We start from the raw sequence: 17,997 nt of genomic DNA, 5'->3' as shown, positions 1-17,997 counted from the left end.
CATCCAGGCAAGTGGAGAATATTCTATCACATTCCTGACTTGTACCTTATAGATGATGGACAGGCTTTGGGGAGTCAGGAGACGATTACTTGCTGCAGGATTCCCAGCCACTGACCTGCTCTTGTAGTCACAGTATTTATATTGCTAGACCAGTCCAGTTCTGATCAATCAACCCTAGAATGGTAACACCATTGAATGTCATGGGTTAGATTCTATCTTGTTGAAGATGATCATTGCCTGGCGCTTGTGTGGCACAAATGCTATTTGCCACTTTTCAGCCCAAGCCTGGATATTGTCCGTCTTTCTGCATTTGGACATGGAAATGGCAGGGCACGTTGCAAGCAGTTGAAGCATTTGCTTTATTGATAAAGGCATTGAGTAAGTGTAAGGAACTTGTATAAGACACTAGTTAGGCCTCATCTGGAGTGTTGTGTCCAGTTCTGGGTGCAATACTTGAAGGATGTGAAGGCATGGATAGAGTACAGTGGAGATTCACAAAAATGTTACAGGAACTGTAGCAATGAGGATAGATTGGATAGAAGGAAACACTTATTCACCCAGAGGGGCTGGAGTCTGGAATAAACTTCCTGAGAGGGTAGTGGAAGCAGGATCGATTGGGTTATTCAAAAGAGAATTGGACTGACTGCTATCTGGAAAGAAAGAATGCGCAAGGTTACGGGGAGAAGGCAGAGGAGTAGGACTAGACAGAATGCTCTTTCAGAGTGCCAGTACAGATTCAATGGGCCAAATGGCTTCCTTCTGCACTGTAAACAGTCGCGTGTGTTCACACATCTGAGGAATTTCAAGGTGGCCGTGGCATTTTTTCTGGAGACGCACCTGAAGTTGGGGACACAGTCGAGGTTGAGAAGGGGATGGGTGGGGCAAGCATTTCATTCAGGACTGGACATGAGGACAAGGACGTGGCAGTGTTGGTCAATAAGAGGGTTGCATTTGAGGCGGGAAGTAGTGTGGGCGCTCTGGGGGGGTAGGCATGCGATAGTCAATAGAAATTATAGGGTATGCCACTGGTACTGGCAAACATTTATGTCCCCAATTGGGATGATGTGGATTTTATGAGGCGGGTTTTGGGGAAGAATCCTGGACTCGCATTGGTTGATTATGGGGGGTGATTTCAATATGGTCATAGATCCCTATTACCCTATAGATCCACATTACCCTATCATCCATCACTCAATCAATCTCCCTCGCGGCAGCCTGTTTCCTTAGCCAACATCCAGATCACCTTTTCCACGTACATATACACTGTCCCTCTGGTCCTCCGTAACTATCCTATCGCTTTCCCCAGACTAGCCCAAACTCCATCTGGAGACTCTGCCTCTCCCTAACAACCCTGCCTCTGGGGCTTCCGAATACCCCCTGTCCATCTTCAAAATCTCATCCTCCAGCTTTGCCCTTGCCTCCTGCTCCGCCTTCTCCCTGTGCGTCGGGACCGATATAAACTCCCCTCTAAGTACAGCCTTGTGTGTCTCCCACAACTTTGCGACAGTGACCTCCCCCATATCATTCAACTCCACATAGCCCCGAATGACAGCCCGCACCCATTCATACACCTTCTCCTCTGCCTGCAACCCCACGTCTAGCCTACACTGCGGCCGTTGGGCCTTTCCCTGAGCCACCCAATGCAGCGTGGACGGAAACCGAATACTCCCAAGTCGGCCATCCCCGCAAAGCAGCGCCTTGTCCATAACAAAAAAGTCAATCCGGGAGTATGCCAGGTGCACATGAGGGAAGTATGAAAATTCCTTTGTCCTCGGCCTCCCAAACCTCCATGGATCCACCATCCCTCAAGCACTCCATGAATCCCCTGAGCTCTCTCGCCACTGCCTACACCCTCGACGACTTGGGACTCGACCGGTCCAAGTCCAGTGGGAAGTACGTTTACCTGGGTTTTTATTCGCTGTAAACTGTTTTCATACATGTTTGTAATAAAATGCATTCTTTTAAAAATGGGGAAGGCGAGATGGTGGTATCAGGGAGCAGGAGGGTTATGGTTGTTTATCGAGTTGGTGTGTTGTTCTTCTGATATTTTGTGTATATGTGAAAATGTCTTGAATAAATCTGAGGCTGTCAGGGAAAGGATTTGAGAGTTGAACTTGCCCAATAGTTCTTGCAAAGAGCCAGTGTGCACCCAATGGGCTGAGTGGCCTCTCTGTGCCATAACCGTCCTATGTGACGTAGATCTCCACGAGTGCGACAGCCATTCAACCTTTGCCTAATGCCGCCAAGTTCCATACTGGGAGCGAAGCCTCAAAAGATTTTTTAAAAGTTGTTAGTGGAGAGTTTTAACTTGGTTAAAAATAAATAAACTCTCCATTTTGTTACTGCTGTCTTCCAAAAGACAGATCCATCGTCAATTTATTAGGGACTGGTTTAGCACACTGGGTTAAATCGCTGGCTTTTAAAGCAGACCAAGGCAGGCCAGCAGCACGGTTCAATTCCTGTACCAGCCTCCCCGGACAGGCACCGGAATGTGGCCACTAGGGGTTTTTCACAGTAACTTCATTGAAGCCTACTCGTGACAATATGCGATTTTCATTTCATTTCAATTTCTAATTAGATAAAGTGAAAGTTATACTGAGAGGCAAATATCAATTTTAAAACATTTCATCCAAAGCTTTGATACTTACCCATCAGCCTTATTTTCCTTTCCAACCAGACTATCAGTCAGGACTTTCATTTCCAAATTAGATTTATTGCTACTTGCTTCCTGATTAGTCCTCATGTCTTGAATTGGTTTGCTTGGAAATTTAAGTGCAACCGAGTGTTCATCACCAGTGGTAAAAATGAATGATGCTTGTCCATTTTCTTTCAGGTGAGGAAAACTGGATAGATTATGCTTCAGTGGGATCGAAACATTTTCCTTCATATTCTGTGCATTGTTTGCAACATTCAATCTGGTTTTATTTGCAGTGACATGACCATGAAAACTGGATTGCACAGATGCTAAAAATGTTCCATATCCACTGGTCAGTAGCGTGTTGTCCTGAAGATCGGTCTGTTCACGATTACATTCACTGGTAGCCATTACCTGCTCCTCTGTTTCACTGCAGTCAGACTGAACATTAGATTCTATTTGACATTCCTGTTCCTCCAAGCGATGGCCATTGTGAAAACCAGATGTAATTGAGTAACTTGCAAGTTCTGAAAGGGACGGTAATCTGGATGTACAGTGTGTGACACCAATGTCACTTTGTAACTGAATTAGTGCTTTAATTTCATCTTGGATAAGCTGGAAATAAAAAGATGAAAAAAATACGATGAGGTGGTTCCTACATTAATAATATCATAATGCTATAGATCAAGGTATTTGCAGAATTCAGTTTTCCCTTACCCATTATGCCAAGCTACTCACAAGTAAATGCACAAATTATATTTCAGCACAAAGGGACGTGGAACTGGCTCTACTGAAAAACTGATTCCCAGTTTTCTGGGGGGTTGGGGGCGGAGAACAGTTCTAAAATAATTTGTACACATCAGGAAAGTCAGCAGATTAAAATTACATTTATATTTATCACAAACCATTTTTTTTTAAAGTTGTTGTTCTCTAACCCTCCCTCCTTATCCTGCTCTAACACATCTGTACTTCTACCTCAGTAAAACATCCTATTGCACCAGGACACCAGTTTTCACACAATCTATTATTATTAGATAATTTGTTATCATTCGGGTGTGAACATTTTCACCATCTTTGGGATGTGCAAATTGTGATTTTTGGGAAGTAAACTGCTCTACACTTGGCAGATGTAGGAACATGTAGCAATGTTATAAATACCATGCCACAAGATCTAATAAGTACCATAAGTTTTTTTATACAATTTACTTTGACAGCCTTCAAGGCTTTTAAGAGAGCACCAACTCACCACAAAACTGCCTATAATCCACACCAAATTATTCATCACAATCAGAAAAACACAAGGTATGGAAAGAATCAGAAAGTGAAAATGTAACTGGTCCAAGGGGGAATGCTCAGTTTAAGGAACCAGATAGCATTCAACCTAATTATAAATGAGCTAAAAGTGCTTGATGTAAAGAATGAACTTCCAATGTGGAAGAGCCAATATTAGCCACTACTGGTAGTTTTCACCTTAATGAGCTCAATATATTCACCAGAAATAGAATTTTAAAAGAATTCTTTGGCTATGAAAGTAGCAATATTAATTAGTATGATTTACTCACTTGGATCTGACATTGGTATTGGTCCTGCTGAGATAGGATTTGGTCCTGGTATTGCTTTTCCACCAGTTTAAAGAGCTGCAGCCATCTTGCCTAACAACCCACAGAAAGAAATATGCAATATATTATCTAATCAATGATAAGAATATATCATAATTTTCATTCACCAATAAATTTTCCCTCTCCGATTTCTCTCGCAATTCTACCAATGATGTTCATTAGGATAGGTACTGGACAGTTGACAATGCTCATGTCATCTTAGTTAAATGGCAACATTCTCACCTTGGGAGTTAGAAGATTATGTGTTCAGGTAATACTCCTGAATTTTGGTATGTACTGCGGATAACAATTTCAGTTTACTGAGTGACTGTGACAATGTCAGTGATATTGACATTTGGATGAAACATTAAACCCCCCCCCCCCGCAAAATCCCTGTTTGGATAGACGTAAATAAAATTTCAAGGCACATTTTCAAAGAGGAAGGAAAGTTGACTAATTTCTTGTCCAATATTCATCCTTTAACCAATACCATAAAAATGTTTCAAATGGTCCTACAGCTCAGTTGCTATTTGTGGAATCTTCACCATCATAGAATCCCTACAGTCCAGCAGGTGGCCATTCAGCCCATCGAGACCTACACCGTACCCAGGCCCAATCCGCCGCCCTTTTCCTGTAACCCCACCCTCAGGGGCAATTTGGTATGACCAATCCACCTAACCTGCACATCTTTGGATTGTGGAAATGGCAGTATGGTGGTACAGTGGTTAGCACTGCTGCCTCACGGCACCGAGGACCCGGGTTCGATCCCGGCCAACTCTCCATGTGGAGTTGCTACATTCTCCCCGTGTCCGCATGGGAATCACCCCCACAACCCAAAGATGTACAGGGTAGGTGGAGTGGCCACACTAAATTGTCCCTTAATTGGAAAAAAAATGTTTTTTTTTAAATCTGACTGTGAGAGGAAACCCACACAGAAACTGGGAGAATGTGCAAACTCCACATAAACAGTCATCCGAGGTCGGAACCTTGCTGTGTGGCTGCCACATTCACCGACATAATAATGACTACAATTTAAAAGTAATTTATCAGCGGTGAATCACTTTGCGACATCACAAAGACATAAAAGCCATAAAGGAATCCAAGTTTTTCCTTTCTTTCTAAACAAACTATGCAATGGTTTTCTTACTTCAAGAAGAAAACTGGCCGTTATTTTAATTTCAAAAGTGTTATATTAGAGATTTTTTAAAAACAAACTAGAAGTCACCTGGAGAATGTGCAGATGATGTCAAATATTGAGAAAAATTATATGTCAAGGCGACTTCATGAAATCAGCTAATTCAACACAGATCAAGAATCACGCCTGCAACCTGGCTGGTCCGAGTTGACCAACCCAAAGCACTTTGCATTAATTCATATTAACATTGCATTTTAAACAATAGTATAACTTAATTTCTGAAATGGAACCCGACAACTAACCTCACAGCTCTTCAGAATTTCAGGATCTGCCCCGCTGGTATTTTGAATCTCTTGCATTAGCGTGCCCAAGGTTTCAAGCGCACTTGGATTAATCAATGGTAAATTTTTCCTCAAATTTTCATGAAAGGGGTACCTGATGGGGGAGAGGAGGCTGAAGTTATACAGATTAGATGCAAGAAAACAATTAAAGTTTACTCATTGAGCAGCGTTTCGGATATTCAGAATGGACTAAATCGGTTCGAAAAGACAGCTCACCACCACCTTCTCAAAGGCAATTCGGGATGGGCAATAAATGCTGCCCTAGCCAGTGATGTCCACATCCTATAAAATAATTAAAAAGTTAAAACTGGAAATGCCCATAGCATCCACAGTATGCAACAACAAAGAATCTTCAATACTTAAGTGCACCATTCTTTCACCAGCCACAAGTATACAATTTTTCTAAACACGTCTGGTTACTTCTATAATATTTCAATTATTTACCCTTTGGATTAATTTAATAATTTCTTTAAAAGGTTACCCAAATTAGTTATTGAACATGAACAATCACTTTGAAATCATAGAGAACACTTAGTCAGCACTGTTCTCATATGAATGCCGAACACTCATACTAAATTCTGCTATTTTATTCAGGGTATTAACCATTCAGCATCTTCCCTTACTGAAAGAGAAGAATTCACTGACTAATGAATATATGCCTGAATGTATTAAACAACTCAAGAGTTTCAATGACCATGAATAACTGCACACGGGATCCCTGGTTGTGCACTCGGAGTCTGCGCGGACCATCTGGCAGATGTGTTCGCGGACATCTTTAACTTGTCCCTACTCCGCTCCAAAAGACCACCATCATACCGGTGCCAAAGAAGAACAAGGCAACGTGCCTCAATGACTACCGTCCGATGGCCCTGACTTGAGTCATAATGAAGTGCTTTGGGAGATTGGTAATGAAAAGCATCAACTCCATACTCCCAGAACATCTAGATCCATTGCAATTTGAATACCGCCGCAACCGGTCCACAGCAGATGCCATGATATGGCAACTGCTCAGCCCAAGGCCACAAGAAACCTCAGAGAGTCGTAAACACATCCCAGTCCATCACATGAACCTGCCTCTTATCCACTGACTCTATCGACATCTCCCGCTGCCAGAGGAAAGCAGGCAGCTTAATCAAAGACCCCTCCCTCCCAGCTTGCTCACTCTTCCAACTTCTCCCATTGGGCAGGAGATACAAAAGTCTGAGAACATCCACAAACAGATTCAAAAACAGTTTCTTTCCCACTTTACCAGACTCTTAAACGTCCCTCTTATGGACCGGCCTGATTAATACTACACTCCTGAATGCTTCACCCGAGGTCTACGTATTTACATTGTGTGTCTTGTGTTGCCCTTTTATGTATTTTCATTTTATTTTCATGTACTAAATGATTTGTTTGAGCTGCTCGCAGAAAACCCTAACCCTAATGTACCTAAGTACATGTGACAATTAACAAATCCAAATTGGACTGTTTCTCTTTGCCAGACAACTTGCTACATCTAGTGGCAGAAAACAGGCGATACAGCCAAATGCCAATAAAAGCTTTTACAATTTTTAAAAATCTAACTAGCTACTCTGATGCCTGATTTTATCTGTCAATATTTTGGTCATCTTGCTGAATTTTTAAAATGTTCCAATTCTCAATCTTATTACCCTCTTTGGCAACATTATAAGACTCTTTTGTTTTAATCTAATACCTGTACCATCTTTAACTTCTCATTAGTCACAGTTGGGCCACTGTTCGTGTGGAGCTTTTATCCCCTAAGGGAGTATATTTTGTTGCAAATATCAAATTAATTATTTAAATCTGTGTTATTGCCTACCGACCATCATAGCACAGTGGGCTAAACAGCTTGTAATGCAGAACAATGCCAGCAGCGTGGGTTCAATTCCCGTACCTTCCCATGTTCAATGAAGGTTTAAAAATAGAATGATTGGGAATCTAGGATTGGGAAGCTGGAGTGCTTGTGAATGAATCAATCTGCGAGAAAGAAATAATTCACCAGGAACTCTCTTTTTAAAACAAAGGTCAAATTAATTTCAACAGAATGCAGTCATAAGGATTAAGAACTTCTCACATGGAGATATGAAAAGGAGCATATTGTGATTTAATAGAATTAAACAGGTCACAGCATGAAAGAAAAAAATGGCTGGGTTTTAAATGCAGGCAGCAACAAATAAATTAATCCACATACAGAATCTTGTGAAACTCTTAAGTCTTCCAAACTTAATAAAACTGACAGTTTATATTTAAGCCATTTGTTCTTGGGGTATGGACAACATTGAAAAGAGTCCTAGTGTAGTGTGGGAATAGATTTGCATGTGGTCCATAACACTATAAGACATAGGAGCAGAATTAGGCCTTTCAGCCCATCGGGCGGAATTCTCCGCAGGGGGCCGAATTCGTGAAGGCCGTCGTGAACTCGGCCGAGGTTCACGACGGCCTCGGAGCCCGCTCCATAGAACATAGAACGATACAGTGCAGTACAGGCCCTTCGGCCCTCGATGTTGCACCGACATGGAAAAAATCTAAAGGCCATCTAACCTACACTATGCCCTTATCATCCATATGCTTATCCAATAAATTTTTTAATGCCCTCAATGTTGGCAAGTTCACTACTGTTGCAGGTAGGGCATTCCACGGCCTCACCACTCTTTGCGTAAAAAAACCACCTCTGACCTCTGTCCTATATCTATTACCCCTCAATTTAAGGCTATGTCCCCTCGTGCTAGACACCTCCATCCGCAGGAGAAGGCTCTCGCTGTCCACCCTATCTAACCCTCTGATCATTTTGTATGCCTCTATTAAGTCACCTCTTAACCTTCTTCTCTCTAACGAAAACAACCTCAAGTCCATCAGCCTTTCCTCATAAGATTTTCCCTCCATACCAGGCAACATCCTGGTAAATCTCCTCTGCACCCGTTCCAAAGCTTCCACGTCCTTCTTATAATGAGGCGACCAGAACTGTACGCAATACTCCAAATGCGGCCGTACTAGAGTTTTGTACAACTGCAACATGACCTCATGGCTCCGGAACTCAATCCCTCTACCAATAAAGGCCAACACACCATAGGCCTTCTTCACAACCCTATCAACCTGGGTGGCAACTTTCAGGGATCTATGTACATGGACACCGAGATCCCTCTGCTCATCCACACTACCAAGAATTTTACCATTAGCCAAAAATTCCGCATTCCTATTATTCTTTCCAAAGTGAATCACCTCACACTTCTCCACATTAAACTCCATTTTCCACCTCTCAGCCCAGCTCTGCAGCTTATCTATGTCCCTCTGTAACCTGCAACATCCTTCCGCACTGTCTACAACTCCACCGACTTTTGTGTCGTCTGCAAATTTACTCACCCATCCTTCTGCGCCCTCCTCTAGGTCATTTATAAAAATGACAAACAGCAACAGCCCCAGAACAGATCCTTGTGGTACGCCACTCGTAACTGAACTCCATTCTGAACATTTCCCATCAACTACCACTCTCTGTCTTCTTTCAACTAGCCAATTTCTGATCCACATCTCTAAATCACCCTCAATCCCCAGCCTCCGTATTTTCTGCAATAGCCGACCGTGGGGAACCTTATCAAACGCTTTACTGAAATCCATATACACCACATCAACTGCTCTACCCTCGTCTACCTGTTCAGTCACCTTCTCAAAGAACTCGATAAGGTTTGTGAGGCATGACCTACCCTTCACAAAACCATGCTGACTGTCCCTAATCATATTATTCCTATCTAGATGATTATAAATCGTATCTTTTATAATCCTCTCCAAGACTTTACCCACCACAGACATTAGGCTCACCGGCCTATAGTTACCGGGGTTATCTCTACTCCCCTGCTTGAACAAAGGGACCACATTTGCTATCCTCCAGTCCTCTGGCACTATTCCTGTAGCCAATGATGACCTAAAAATCAAATCCAAAGGCTCAGCAATCTCTTCCCTGGCTTCCCAGAGAATCCTAGGATAAATCCCATCAGGCCCCGGGGACTTATCTATTTTCACCTTGTCCAGAATTGCCAACACTTCTTCCCTACGCACCTCAATGCCATCTATTCTATTAGCCTGGGTCTCAGCATTCTCCTCCACAATATTATCTTTTTCTTGAGTGAATACTGACGAAAAGTATTCATTTAGTATCTCGCTTATATCCTCAGCCTCCACACACAACTTCCCACCACTGTCCTTGACTGGCCCTACTCTTACCCTAGTCATTCTTTTATTCCTGACATACCTATAGAAAGCTTTTGGGTTTTCCTTGATCCTACCTGCCAAAGACTTCTCATGTCCCCTCCTTGCTCGTCTCAGCTCTCTCTTTAGATCCTTCCTCGCTTCCTTGTAACTATCAAGCGCCCCAACTGAAACTTCACACCTCATCTTCACATAGGCCTCCTTCTTCCTCTTAACAAGAGATTCCACTTCTTTGGTAAACCACGGTTCCCTCGCTCGACCCCTTCCTCCCTGCCTGACTGGTACGTACTTATCAAGAACATGCAATAGCTGTTCCTTGAACAAGCTCCACATATCCAGTGTGCCCAACCCTTGCAGCCTACTTCTCCAACCAACACATCCTAAGTCATGTCTAATGGCATCATAATTGCCTTTCCCCCAGCTATAACTCTTGCCCTGCGGGGTATACTTATCCCTTTCCATCACTAACGTAAAGGTCACCGAATTGTGGTCACTGTTTCCAAAGTGCTCACCTACCTCCAGATCTAACACCTGGCCTGGTTCATTACCCAAAACCAAATCCAATGTGGCCTCGCCTCTTGTTGGCCTGTCAACATATTGTGTCAGGAAACCCTCCTGCACACATTGTACAAAGAATTACCCATCTAATGTACTCGAACTATATCTTTTCCAGTCAATATTTGGAAAGTTAAAGTCTCCCATAACAACTACCCTGTTACTTTCGCTCTTTTCCAGAATCATCTTCGCCATCCTTTCCTCTACATCTCTGGAACTATTCGGAGGTCTATAGACAACTCCCAACAGGGTGACCTCTCCTCTACTGTTCCTAACCTCAGCCCATACTACCTCAGAAGAAGAGTCCCCATCTAGCATCCTTTCCGCCACCGAAATACTGTCCTTGACTAGCAGCGCCACACCTCCCCCTCTTTTGCCCCCTTCTCTGAGCTTACTAAAACACCTAAACCCCGGAACCTGCAACAACCATTCCTGTCCCTGCTCTATCCATGTCTCTGAAATGGCCACAACATCGAAGTCCCAGGTACCAACCCATGCTGCCAGTTCCCCTACCTTATTTCGTATACTCCTGGCATTGAAGTAGACACACTTCAAACCACCTACCTGAACACTGGCACCCTCCTGCAAAGTCAAATCTGTGCTCCTGACCTCTATACTCTCAATCTCCTGTACCCCAAAACTACAATCCAGGTTCCCATGCCCCTGCTGAATTAGTTTAAACCCCCCCAAAGAGCACTAACAAATCTCCCCCCCAGGATATTGGTGCCCCTCAGGTTCAGATGCAGACCATCCTGTCTATAGAGGTCCCACCTTCCCCAGAAAGAGCCCCAGTTATCCAGAAATCTGAATCCCTCCCGCCTGCACCATCCCTGTAGCCACGTGTTTAATTGCTCTCTCCCTATTCCTCATCTCACTATCACGTGGCACGGGCAACAACCCAGAGATAACAACTCTGTTTGTTCTCGCTCTGAGCTTCCATCCTAGCTCCCTAAAGGCCTGCCTGACATCCTTGTCCCCTTTCCTACCTATGTCGTTAGTGCCAATGTGGACTACGACTTGGGGCTGCTCCCCCTCCCCCTTAAGGACCCGGAAAACACGATCCGAGACATCACGTACCCTTGCACCTGGGAGGCAACATACCAAACGTGAGTCTCTCTCGCTCCCACAAAATCTCCTATCTGTGCCCCTGACTATTGAGTCCCCAATTACTAATGTTCTACTCCTTTCCCCCTTCCCTTCTGAGCAACATGGACAGACTCCGTGCCAGAGGCCCGTACCCCATGGCTTACCCCTGGTAAGTCGTCCCCCCCACAAGTATCCAAAACGGTATACTTGTTACTCAGGGGAACGACCGCAGGGGGTCCCTGCACTGACTGCTTCTTCCCAGTCCCTCTTACAGTTACCCATCTATCGCCAGTCTTTGGTGTAACTACTTCCCTGAAGCTCCTATCTATGACCCCCTCTGCCTCCCAAATGATCCGAAGTTCATCCAGCTCAAGCTCCAGGTCCCTAACACGCACCTAATTCCCACCCGCAGGGCTAGGAGCGGGCCTCCGTCTTTCTCGGCAGCGACCTCGTCACGCCGAGAATGTGAAGTCATCCGCGCATGCGCGGGTTGCCGGTTCCAACTCGCGCATGCGCGGATGACATCAGCACGCAGACAGCATGAACTCGCGTACACGCGGTGCCGTCTTTCTCCACCGGCGCCCGGCAAGGCGTGGCGGCTTGATCTTGCCGGGCGGCGGAGGTGAAAGAGTGCGTCCGTTTTGGACGCTGGCCCAACGATCGGTGGGCACCGATCGCGGGCCTGTCCCCTCCCGAGCACAGTCGCGGTGCTCCCGTCCAAATAGGGCCCCTAGTTGCCCCAAACGGGCATCTGGCGCCCGTTTCATGGATGCAGCGACCAGGTGTGGTTGCTGCCGTGGTGAAACCGGCATGAAGGGCCGGCCGCTCAGCCCATCGGGCTCTGAGAATCGCCGTTCGCCGTGAAAAACGGCGAGGTGCAATTTTTCCAGGCCGGGGGGGGGGAAATCGCTGGGGGCCTCTCACGATTCTCCCACACCACATGGGGAGCGGAGAATTCCACCCATCGTGTCTGCTCCGTCATTCAATTATGGCTGATATGTTATTAATCAAGAACCTATCTATCCCTGACTTAAAGACACTCAGTGATTTGGCCTCCACAGCCTTCTGCTGTAAAGAGTTCCACAGATTCACCACCTTCTGGTTGAAGAAAATCCTCCTTATTTCTGTTTTAAAGGATTGTCCCTTCAGTCTGAGGCTGTGTCCTCGGGTTCTAGTTTTTCCCTACATGTGGAAACATCCTCTCAACGTCCACTCATCCTTCTAAACTTCAACGACTAGAGACCCAAAGTCCTCGAATGCTCCTCATATGACAAAGCCCTGTACTCCAGAAATCATTCTTGTGAACCTCCTCTGGACCATTTACAAGGAAAGCACATCCTTCCTTAGACACGGGGTCCAAAACTGCTCACAATACTGAAATCAAGAAAGTTAATGGGTTTTCTTCCGAGGTTCATTCACCAGTTATAAAGTTGTGTTTTTACAATAATTAGAGCATTCTTCTGGTATCAATTTCAATTTCAACATATGATGCCACATATTTAAATAGTTATTTAAATACTAGGCATCCATACGCTAACATTAAATGTAAAAACATAGAAATACATAGGGCTAGAAGTCATTAAACAGTGCAACAAAGCCCTGGTTATAACCATACCTTAAGTACTGTGAGCAGTTATGGGCACCACATTTGAGGAAAGATATACCAGTCTTGGAGGGAGCGTAGTGTACATTTTCCAGATTAATATCAGGATTCCACCAGTTAAATTATGAGGAGCGATTACACAAACTAGACTTGTATTCTCTAGAATCTAGAGATTAAGAAGTCATTTGATCAAACTTTAAAGAGATTGAGGAGAACTCAACAGGTAGGTCGAGAGGAACGTGTTCTACTGGGCAGCACGGTAGCATGGTGGTTAGCCTAAATGCTTCACAGCTCCAGGGTCCCAGGTTCGATTCCCGGCTGGGTCACTGTCTGTGCGGAGTCTGCACGTCCTCCCCGTGTGTGCGTGGGTTTCCTCCGGGTGCTCCGGTTTCCTCCCACAGTCCAAAGATGTGCAGGTTAGGTGGATTGGCCATGCTAAATTGCCCGTAGTGTCCTTAAAAGTAAGGTTAAAGGGGGGGGGGGTTGTTGGGTTACGGGTGTAGGGTGGATACGTGGGGTTGAGTAGGGTGATCATTGCTCGGCACAACATCGAGGGCCGAAGGGCCTGTTCTGTGCTGTACAGTTCTATGTTCTATGTACTTGTTGGGGAATCTAGGACAAGGGGCAGGAACTTTCTGGAGTAAAGTTAGGAAACACGAGAAGATTGAAATGCGCGTCCACAAAGATCAACATTTAGGAGACAGTGATCATTGTATTTTGAGGATCTGAATGATAACAGAAAAGGAAAATAGGCCATCCAGAGTAAAAATAATTAACTGGGGGACAGCCACGTTTAATGGGGCAAGATCAGAGCGGGGCCGGTTAGACTGAAACGAAAGGTTGGCAGGAAAAACTATAGCAACACAATGGGCTACATTCAAAACAAAAATGGTCCAGAACAGTCAAGATATATTGCCTTAAAAGGGAAAGGTAGGACAAGCAAATCCAGAACTCCATGGGTGAAAAGGAAGAAAGAAATTAAGGTAAGGGGGAACAAACGTGCTTAGGTCAAGTGTCATGGTAGGAAATACAGTTGTGAATCAAGAATTCAGAGGGAAGGTGAAAATGCACATTAGAGAAGTGAAGTGGGATTGTCAAAAGACTGACAACCAAAATAAAGGGGAATCCCAAGGTCTTCTATCAGCATTTATAAATGTATAGTACAAGGAGGAGTAGGGCCATTAAGGAACCTAAAAGGGAATTTACATGTGGAGGCTGGGGACATGGCTGAGGTATTAAATGAATACTTTGCATCCATTTTTACCAAGGAGGTAGATGATAGGTGACAGACAAAATGATTCTGTTATTAAAGGTTCAACATTGATAAAGGAGGATATGTTGAATGGACTGTCAGTACTGAAAGTTGACAAGGCACCAGGGCCGGATGAAATGCATCCAAAGAAAGTGAGGATGAAAATTGCAGGGCCGCTGGCCATAATCTTCCCGTCTCCTCGAGACTCAGGGGAGGTGCCAGAGGACTGGAGAATTGCAAATATTATTGCCCCTGCAATTACAGTCATTTAACATCAATGGCGGGCAAGCTTCCAGAAACAATTATTCAGGATAGAATTCTAATCACATGGGAAAATGTGGTGGACTAGGAAATGCCAGCATGGATTCTAATGGGGAAATCATGTTTAACAAACCTGCTGGAGTTCTTTGAGGAGATAACAGAAAGGACCAATGAGGGTAATGCTGTTGAACATGGACTTTCAGAAGATATTCGATACAGAGCCACACAACAGACTGGTGAACAAAATGATAGCTCATGGAATAAAAGCAATGTGGCCTAGAAAACTTGCTGAATAATAGGAAGCAGAGAGTAATGGTCATTGGATATTTTTCAGGCTGGTGGAAGATTTGTATTGGTATTCCCCAGGAATCGATATTGGAATCCTTGTTTTTCCCAATATGTATTAATGATCTAGATCAGGGGTGGGCAAACTTTTCCGTGCAAGGGCCACATTCAGAAATTCACAATTTTAAAGGGCCGTATAGTATATTAATTAATAGTCCCGTTTGTAACCAATTAGCGTGCGGCATATACCTCAGCGCTTCCCCCGGCGGCATCCTGCCTTTAGCCCTCTTTTTCTCTACTTTTCAAAAATGGCGCTTCACCCGGTTACGATTCTGGGCGCCTCATATAGAACATAGAACATAGAACAGTACAGCACAGAACAGGCCCTTTGGCCCTCGATGTTGTGCCGAGCAATGATCACCCTACTCAAGTCAACGTATCCACCCTATACCAGTAACCCAACAGCCCCCCCCCCCCAATTAACCTTATTAAAAAAAAAAAAAATTTTTTTTAAATAAAATAATTTTTTTTTTTTTTATGACTTGATCTTGGTGGGCCGCATAAAGACCTTTGGCGGGCCGCATGCGGCCCGCGGGCCGTAGTTTGCCCACCCCCGATCTAGATCTTGGGGTGCAGAGGATCATTTCAAAGTTTGCAGGTGACACAAAACTTGGAAGTCTTGTAAACTGTGAAGAGGACAGTGTAGAAATTCAAAAGGACAGAGACAAGTTGGTGGAGTGGGCAGATAGGTGGCAGATTAATCTCAATGCAGAGAAGAGTGAGGTGATGTAATTTGGTAGGAAGAACATGGAGAACCAATATTTAAAAAAGGGGTAAAATTTTTAAGGGGATGCAGGAACAGAGCGACCTGGGTGTAAATGTGCATAGATCATTGAAGGTGGCAGGAAAGGTGGAGAGAATCGTTAACAAAGCATATAGTATTCTGGGCTTTATTAATAGGGGCATAGAGTTCAAGAGCAAGGAGGTTATGCTAAACAAGTACAAGACACTGCTTAGATCTCAGCTGGAATACTGCGAACAGTTCTGGGAGCCACACTATAGGAAGAATGTGAAGGCATTGGAGAGAGTGCAGAAGAGGTTTACAATAATGGTTCCAGGTGTGAGAAATGACAGTTCTGAGGATGGATTGGAGAAGTTGGGGCAGTTCTCCTTAGAGAGAGGACAGCTAAAAGGAGATTACTTGAATAGATACAATATGCAGAGGTACAGGAGAAATGGCAGAGATGTAGCACTAAGTCATGATATTCGTTCAGAGAGATGGTATACACATGATAGTCCAAATGGCCTCCTTCTATGCCGTAATAATTCTGTGATTCTGTATAAATGAAAAGTTAAATCCATGCAAGTTAATGGAGTCTTTCTCATACCTATTTGCAGGCGGTGCAATATCTATGTGCTGTGCCACGGAAGTAAAACCAAGACCTTGATGAATTGTAGTTTTTGGTGAATTGTTGGTCATTTCTTTAACAGTACGCAAGGACTCAGAATCGGAGTCCTCCATGGTCCCCCTGAATCTTGACGGATATAGTCATCGACTGGAAAGTTTGTTTGTTTCAAACTCGAAGGCCATCTACTGAAAAGGAACATAGACATTAGGTTGGGCAGTGACCCAATGCCACAATTGATGCACCTTGTCTTGTTGATGCTCTGTTCCTGCTATTACAATGGACCTCAAAAGTTTTAGAAGGGAGCAGACATGGTGTGTAAATGCTTTTCCCAAGTTGGATGGCAATGGATGGTCAAAATGAGGCAAGAACTTGCAAGGCAGATAATTCACATTCCTGGCAACAGGGTTCAATGTAAAGAGAAAATTAATTCGCAAACTTTTTTTTGCCTCAGTGCGGTTTAAAGTCAATAAAAAATAGGCCTTTGTTCTGTATTGGTGAGGAGGAGAGGCAAAATGCATCAAGCCAGGAAAGATGCCCTGATCCTTCGTGGCTTTTATAACCCCAATGGAGGTCCCAGGATCACGACCATACGGTTTTCCATGACCTCCCCAGAACATTAAGCCCAACTACTAACTGCTGGCAGTGGGCGAGGTCATTACGGTCTCCATTTTATGGATTAATTACCAGTCAAGGCGTCCGCATCCGCGGGTGGACACAGACTGACCCTCAGCTATCCTGCGTCTGCCAAAGGGGCAATATGGGGCTCAGCACAGGGCTTTACTGCAAGACCTGAAGGCCTACACCTCAAAGATCCAGGAGCTTAGCATTGAATATGGCATGCTCCTTTGGGGGACCCGCATGGTAGTCCCGGAACGTAGACACAGCCCTGCTCCTGATGGACCTCCACAATGGACACCTAGACATGACCAAGATGAAAATATTAACTTGCAGCTACATTTGGTGGTTTGGTGGCCCAGCGCTGTGTCCAGTGTCAAGAACACCAGATGCTTTTTTTAAAAATTAATTTACAGGATGTGGCCGTCGCTGGTTAGGCCGGCATTTATTGCCCTTCAGAAGGTGGTGGCGAGTTGTTCAGTTTTCTGCAATCTCTGAGCTATACACACATTGTGCATTTAGGGAGGTAGTTCTAGGATTTTGCCACGGCGACAGTGAAGGAACGGTGATATATTTCCAAGTAAGGGCGGTGAGTGACTTGGAGGTGGGGTTCCCAGGTATCTGCTGCCCTCGTTCTTCTAGATGATAGTGGTCACGAGTTCGGAACGTGCTGCCCAAAGAAACGTGGTGAGTTACTGCAGTGCATCTTGCAGATGCTACACACGGCTGCCACAGTTCGTCGATGGTGGAAGGTTTCAATGTTTATGGAAGGAGGGAAATCCTCCTTCCAGGTAAACTCTTCCTTTCTTTTTCTTTTTCTTGTTTTTTTTTAATCTAGAGGGGATGTCAGGGAAGGCAGTACAATGCTCCTCCTGCAGAATGTTTGAGGTGAGGGACGCCGTCAGTGTCCCTGCTGATTTCATCTGTGGGAAGTGCACCCAACTCCAGCTCCTCAAAAACCGTGTTAGGGACCTGGAGCTTGAGCTGGATGAACTTCGGATCATTCGGGAGGCAGAGGG

The 17,997-nt window shown here is 44.5% G+C and overlaps 1 protein-coding gene across 3 annotated transcripts in view; it reads right to left on the bottom strand.

Moving 5' to 3' along the window:
- LOC119967675 (M-phase phosphoprotein 9) overlaps window positions 1-17,997 on the bottom strand; it is a 163,934-nt gene that overhangs the window by 139,175 nt on the left and 6,762 nt on the right. For 2 of the 3 annotated variants that reach the window (XM_038800708.1, XM_038800537.1), the window contains exons 2-5: window positions 16,343-16,548; window positions 5,671-5,803; window positions 4,198-4,287; window positions 2,649-3,250 (exon numbers count right to left, since the gene is read on the bottom strand). In XM_038800708.1, coding sequence (XP_038656636.1) covers window positions 2,649-3,250; window positions 4,198-4,287; window positions 5,671-5,803; window positions 16,343-16,476 — 959 coding nt within the window. In that variant the 5' untranslated portion in view covers window positions 16,477-16,548. The remainder of the gene's footprint in view (window positions 1-2,648; window positions 3,251-4,197; window positions 4,288-5,670; window positions 5,804-16,342; window positions 16,549-17,997) is intronic. The other variant, XM_038800623.1, reaches the window with a different exon arrangement.

The sequence above is a fragment of the Scyliorhinus canicula genome, chromosome 1 (assembly GCF_902713615.1).
Source record: "Scyliorhinus canicula chromosome 1, sScyCan1.1, whole genome shotgun sequence".
Classification (NCBI taxonomy): domain Eukaryota; kingdom Metazoa; phylum Chordata; class Chondrichthyes; order Carcharhiniformes; family Scyliorhinidae; genus Scyliorhinus; species Scyliorhinus canicula.
This window is presented reverse-complemented; position numbering and strand designations above follow the sequence as displayed.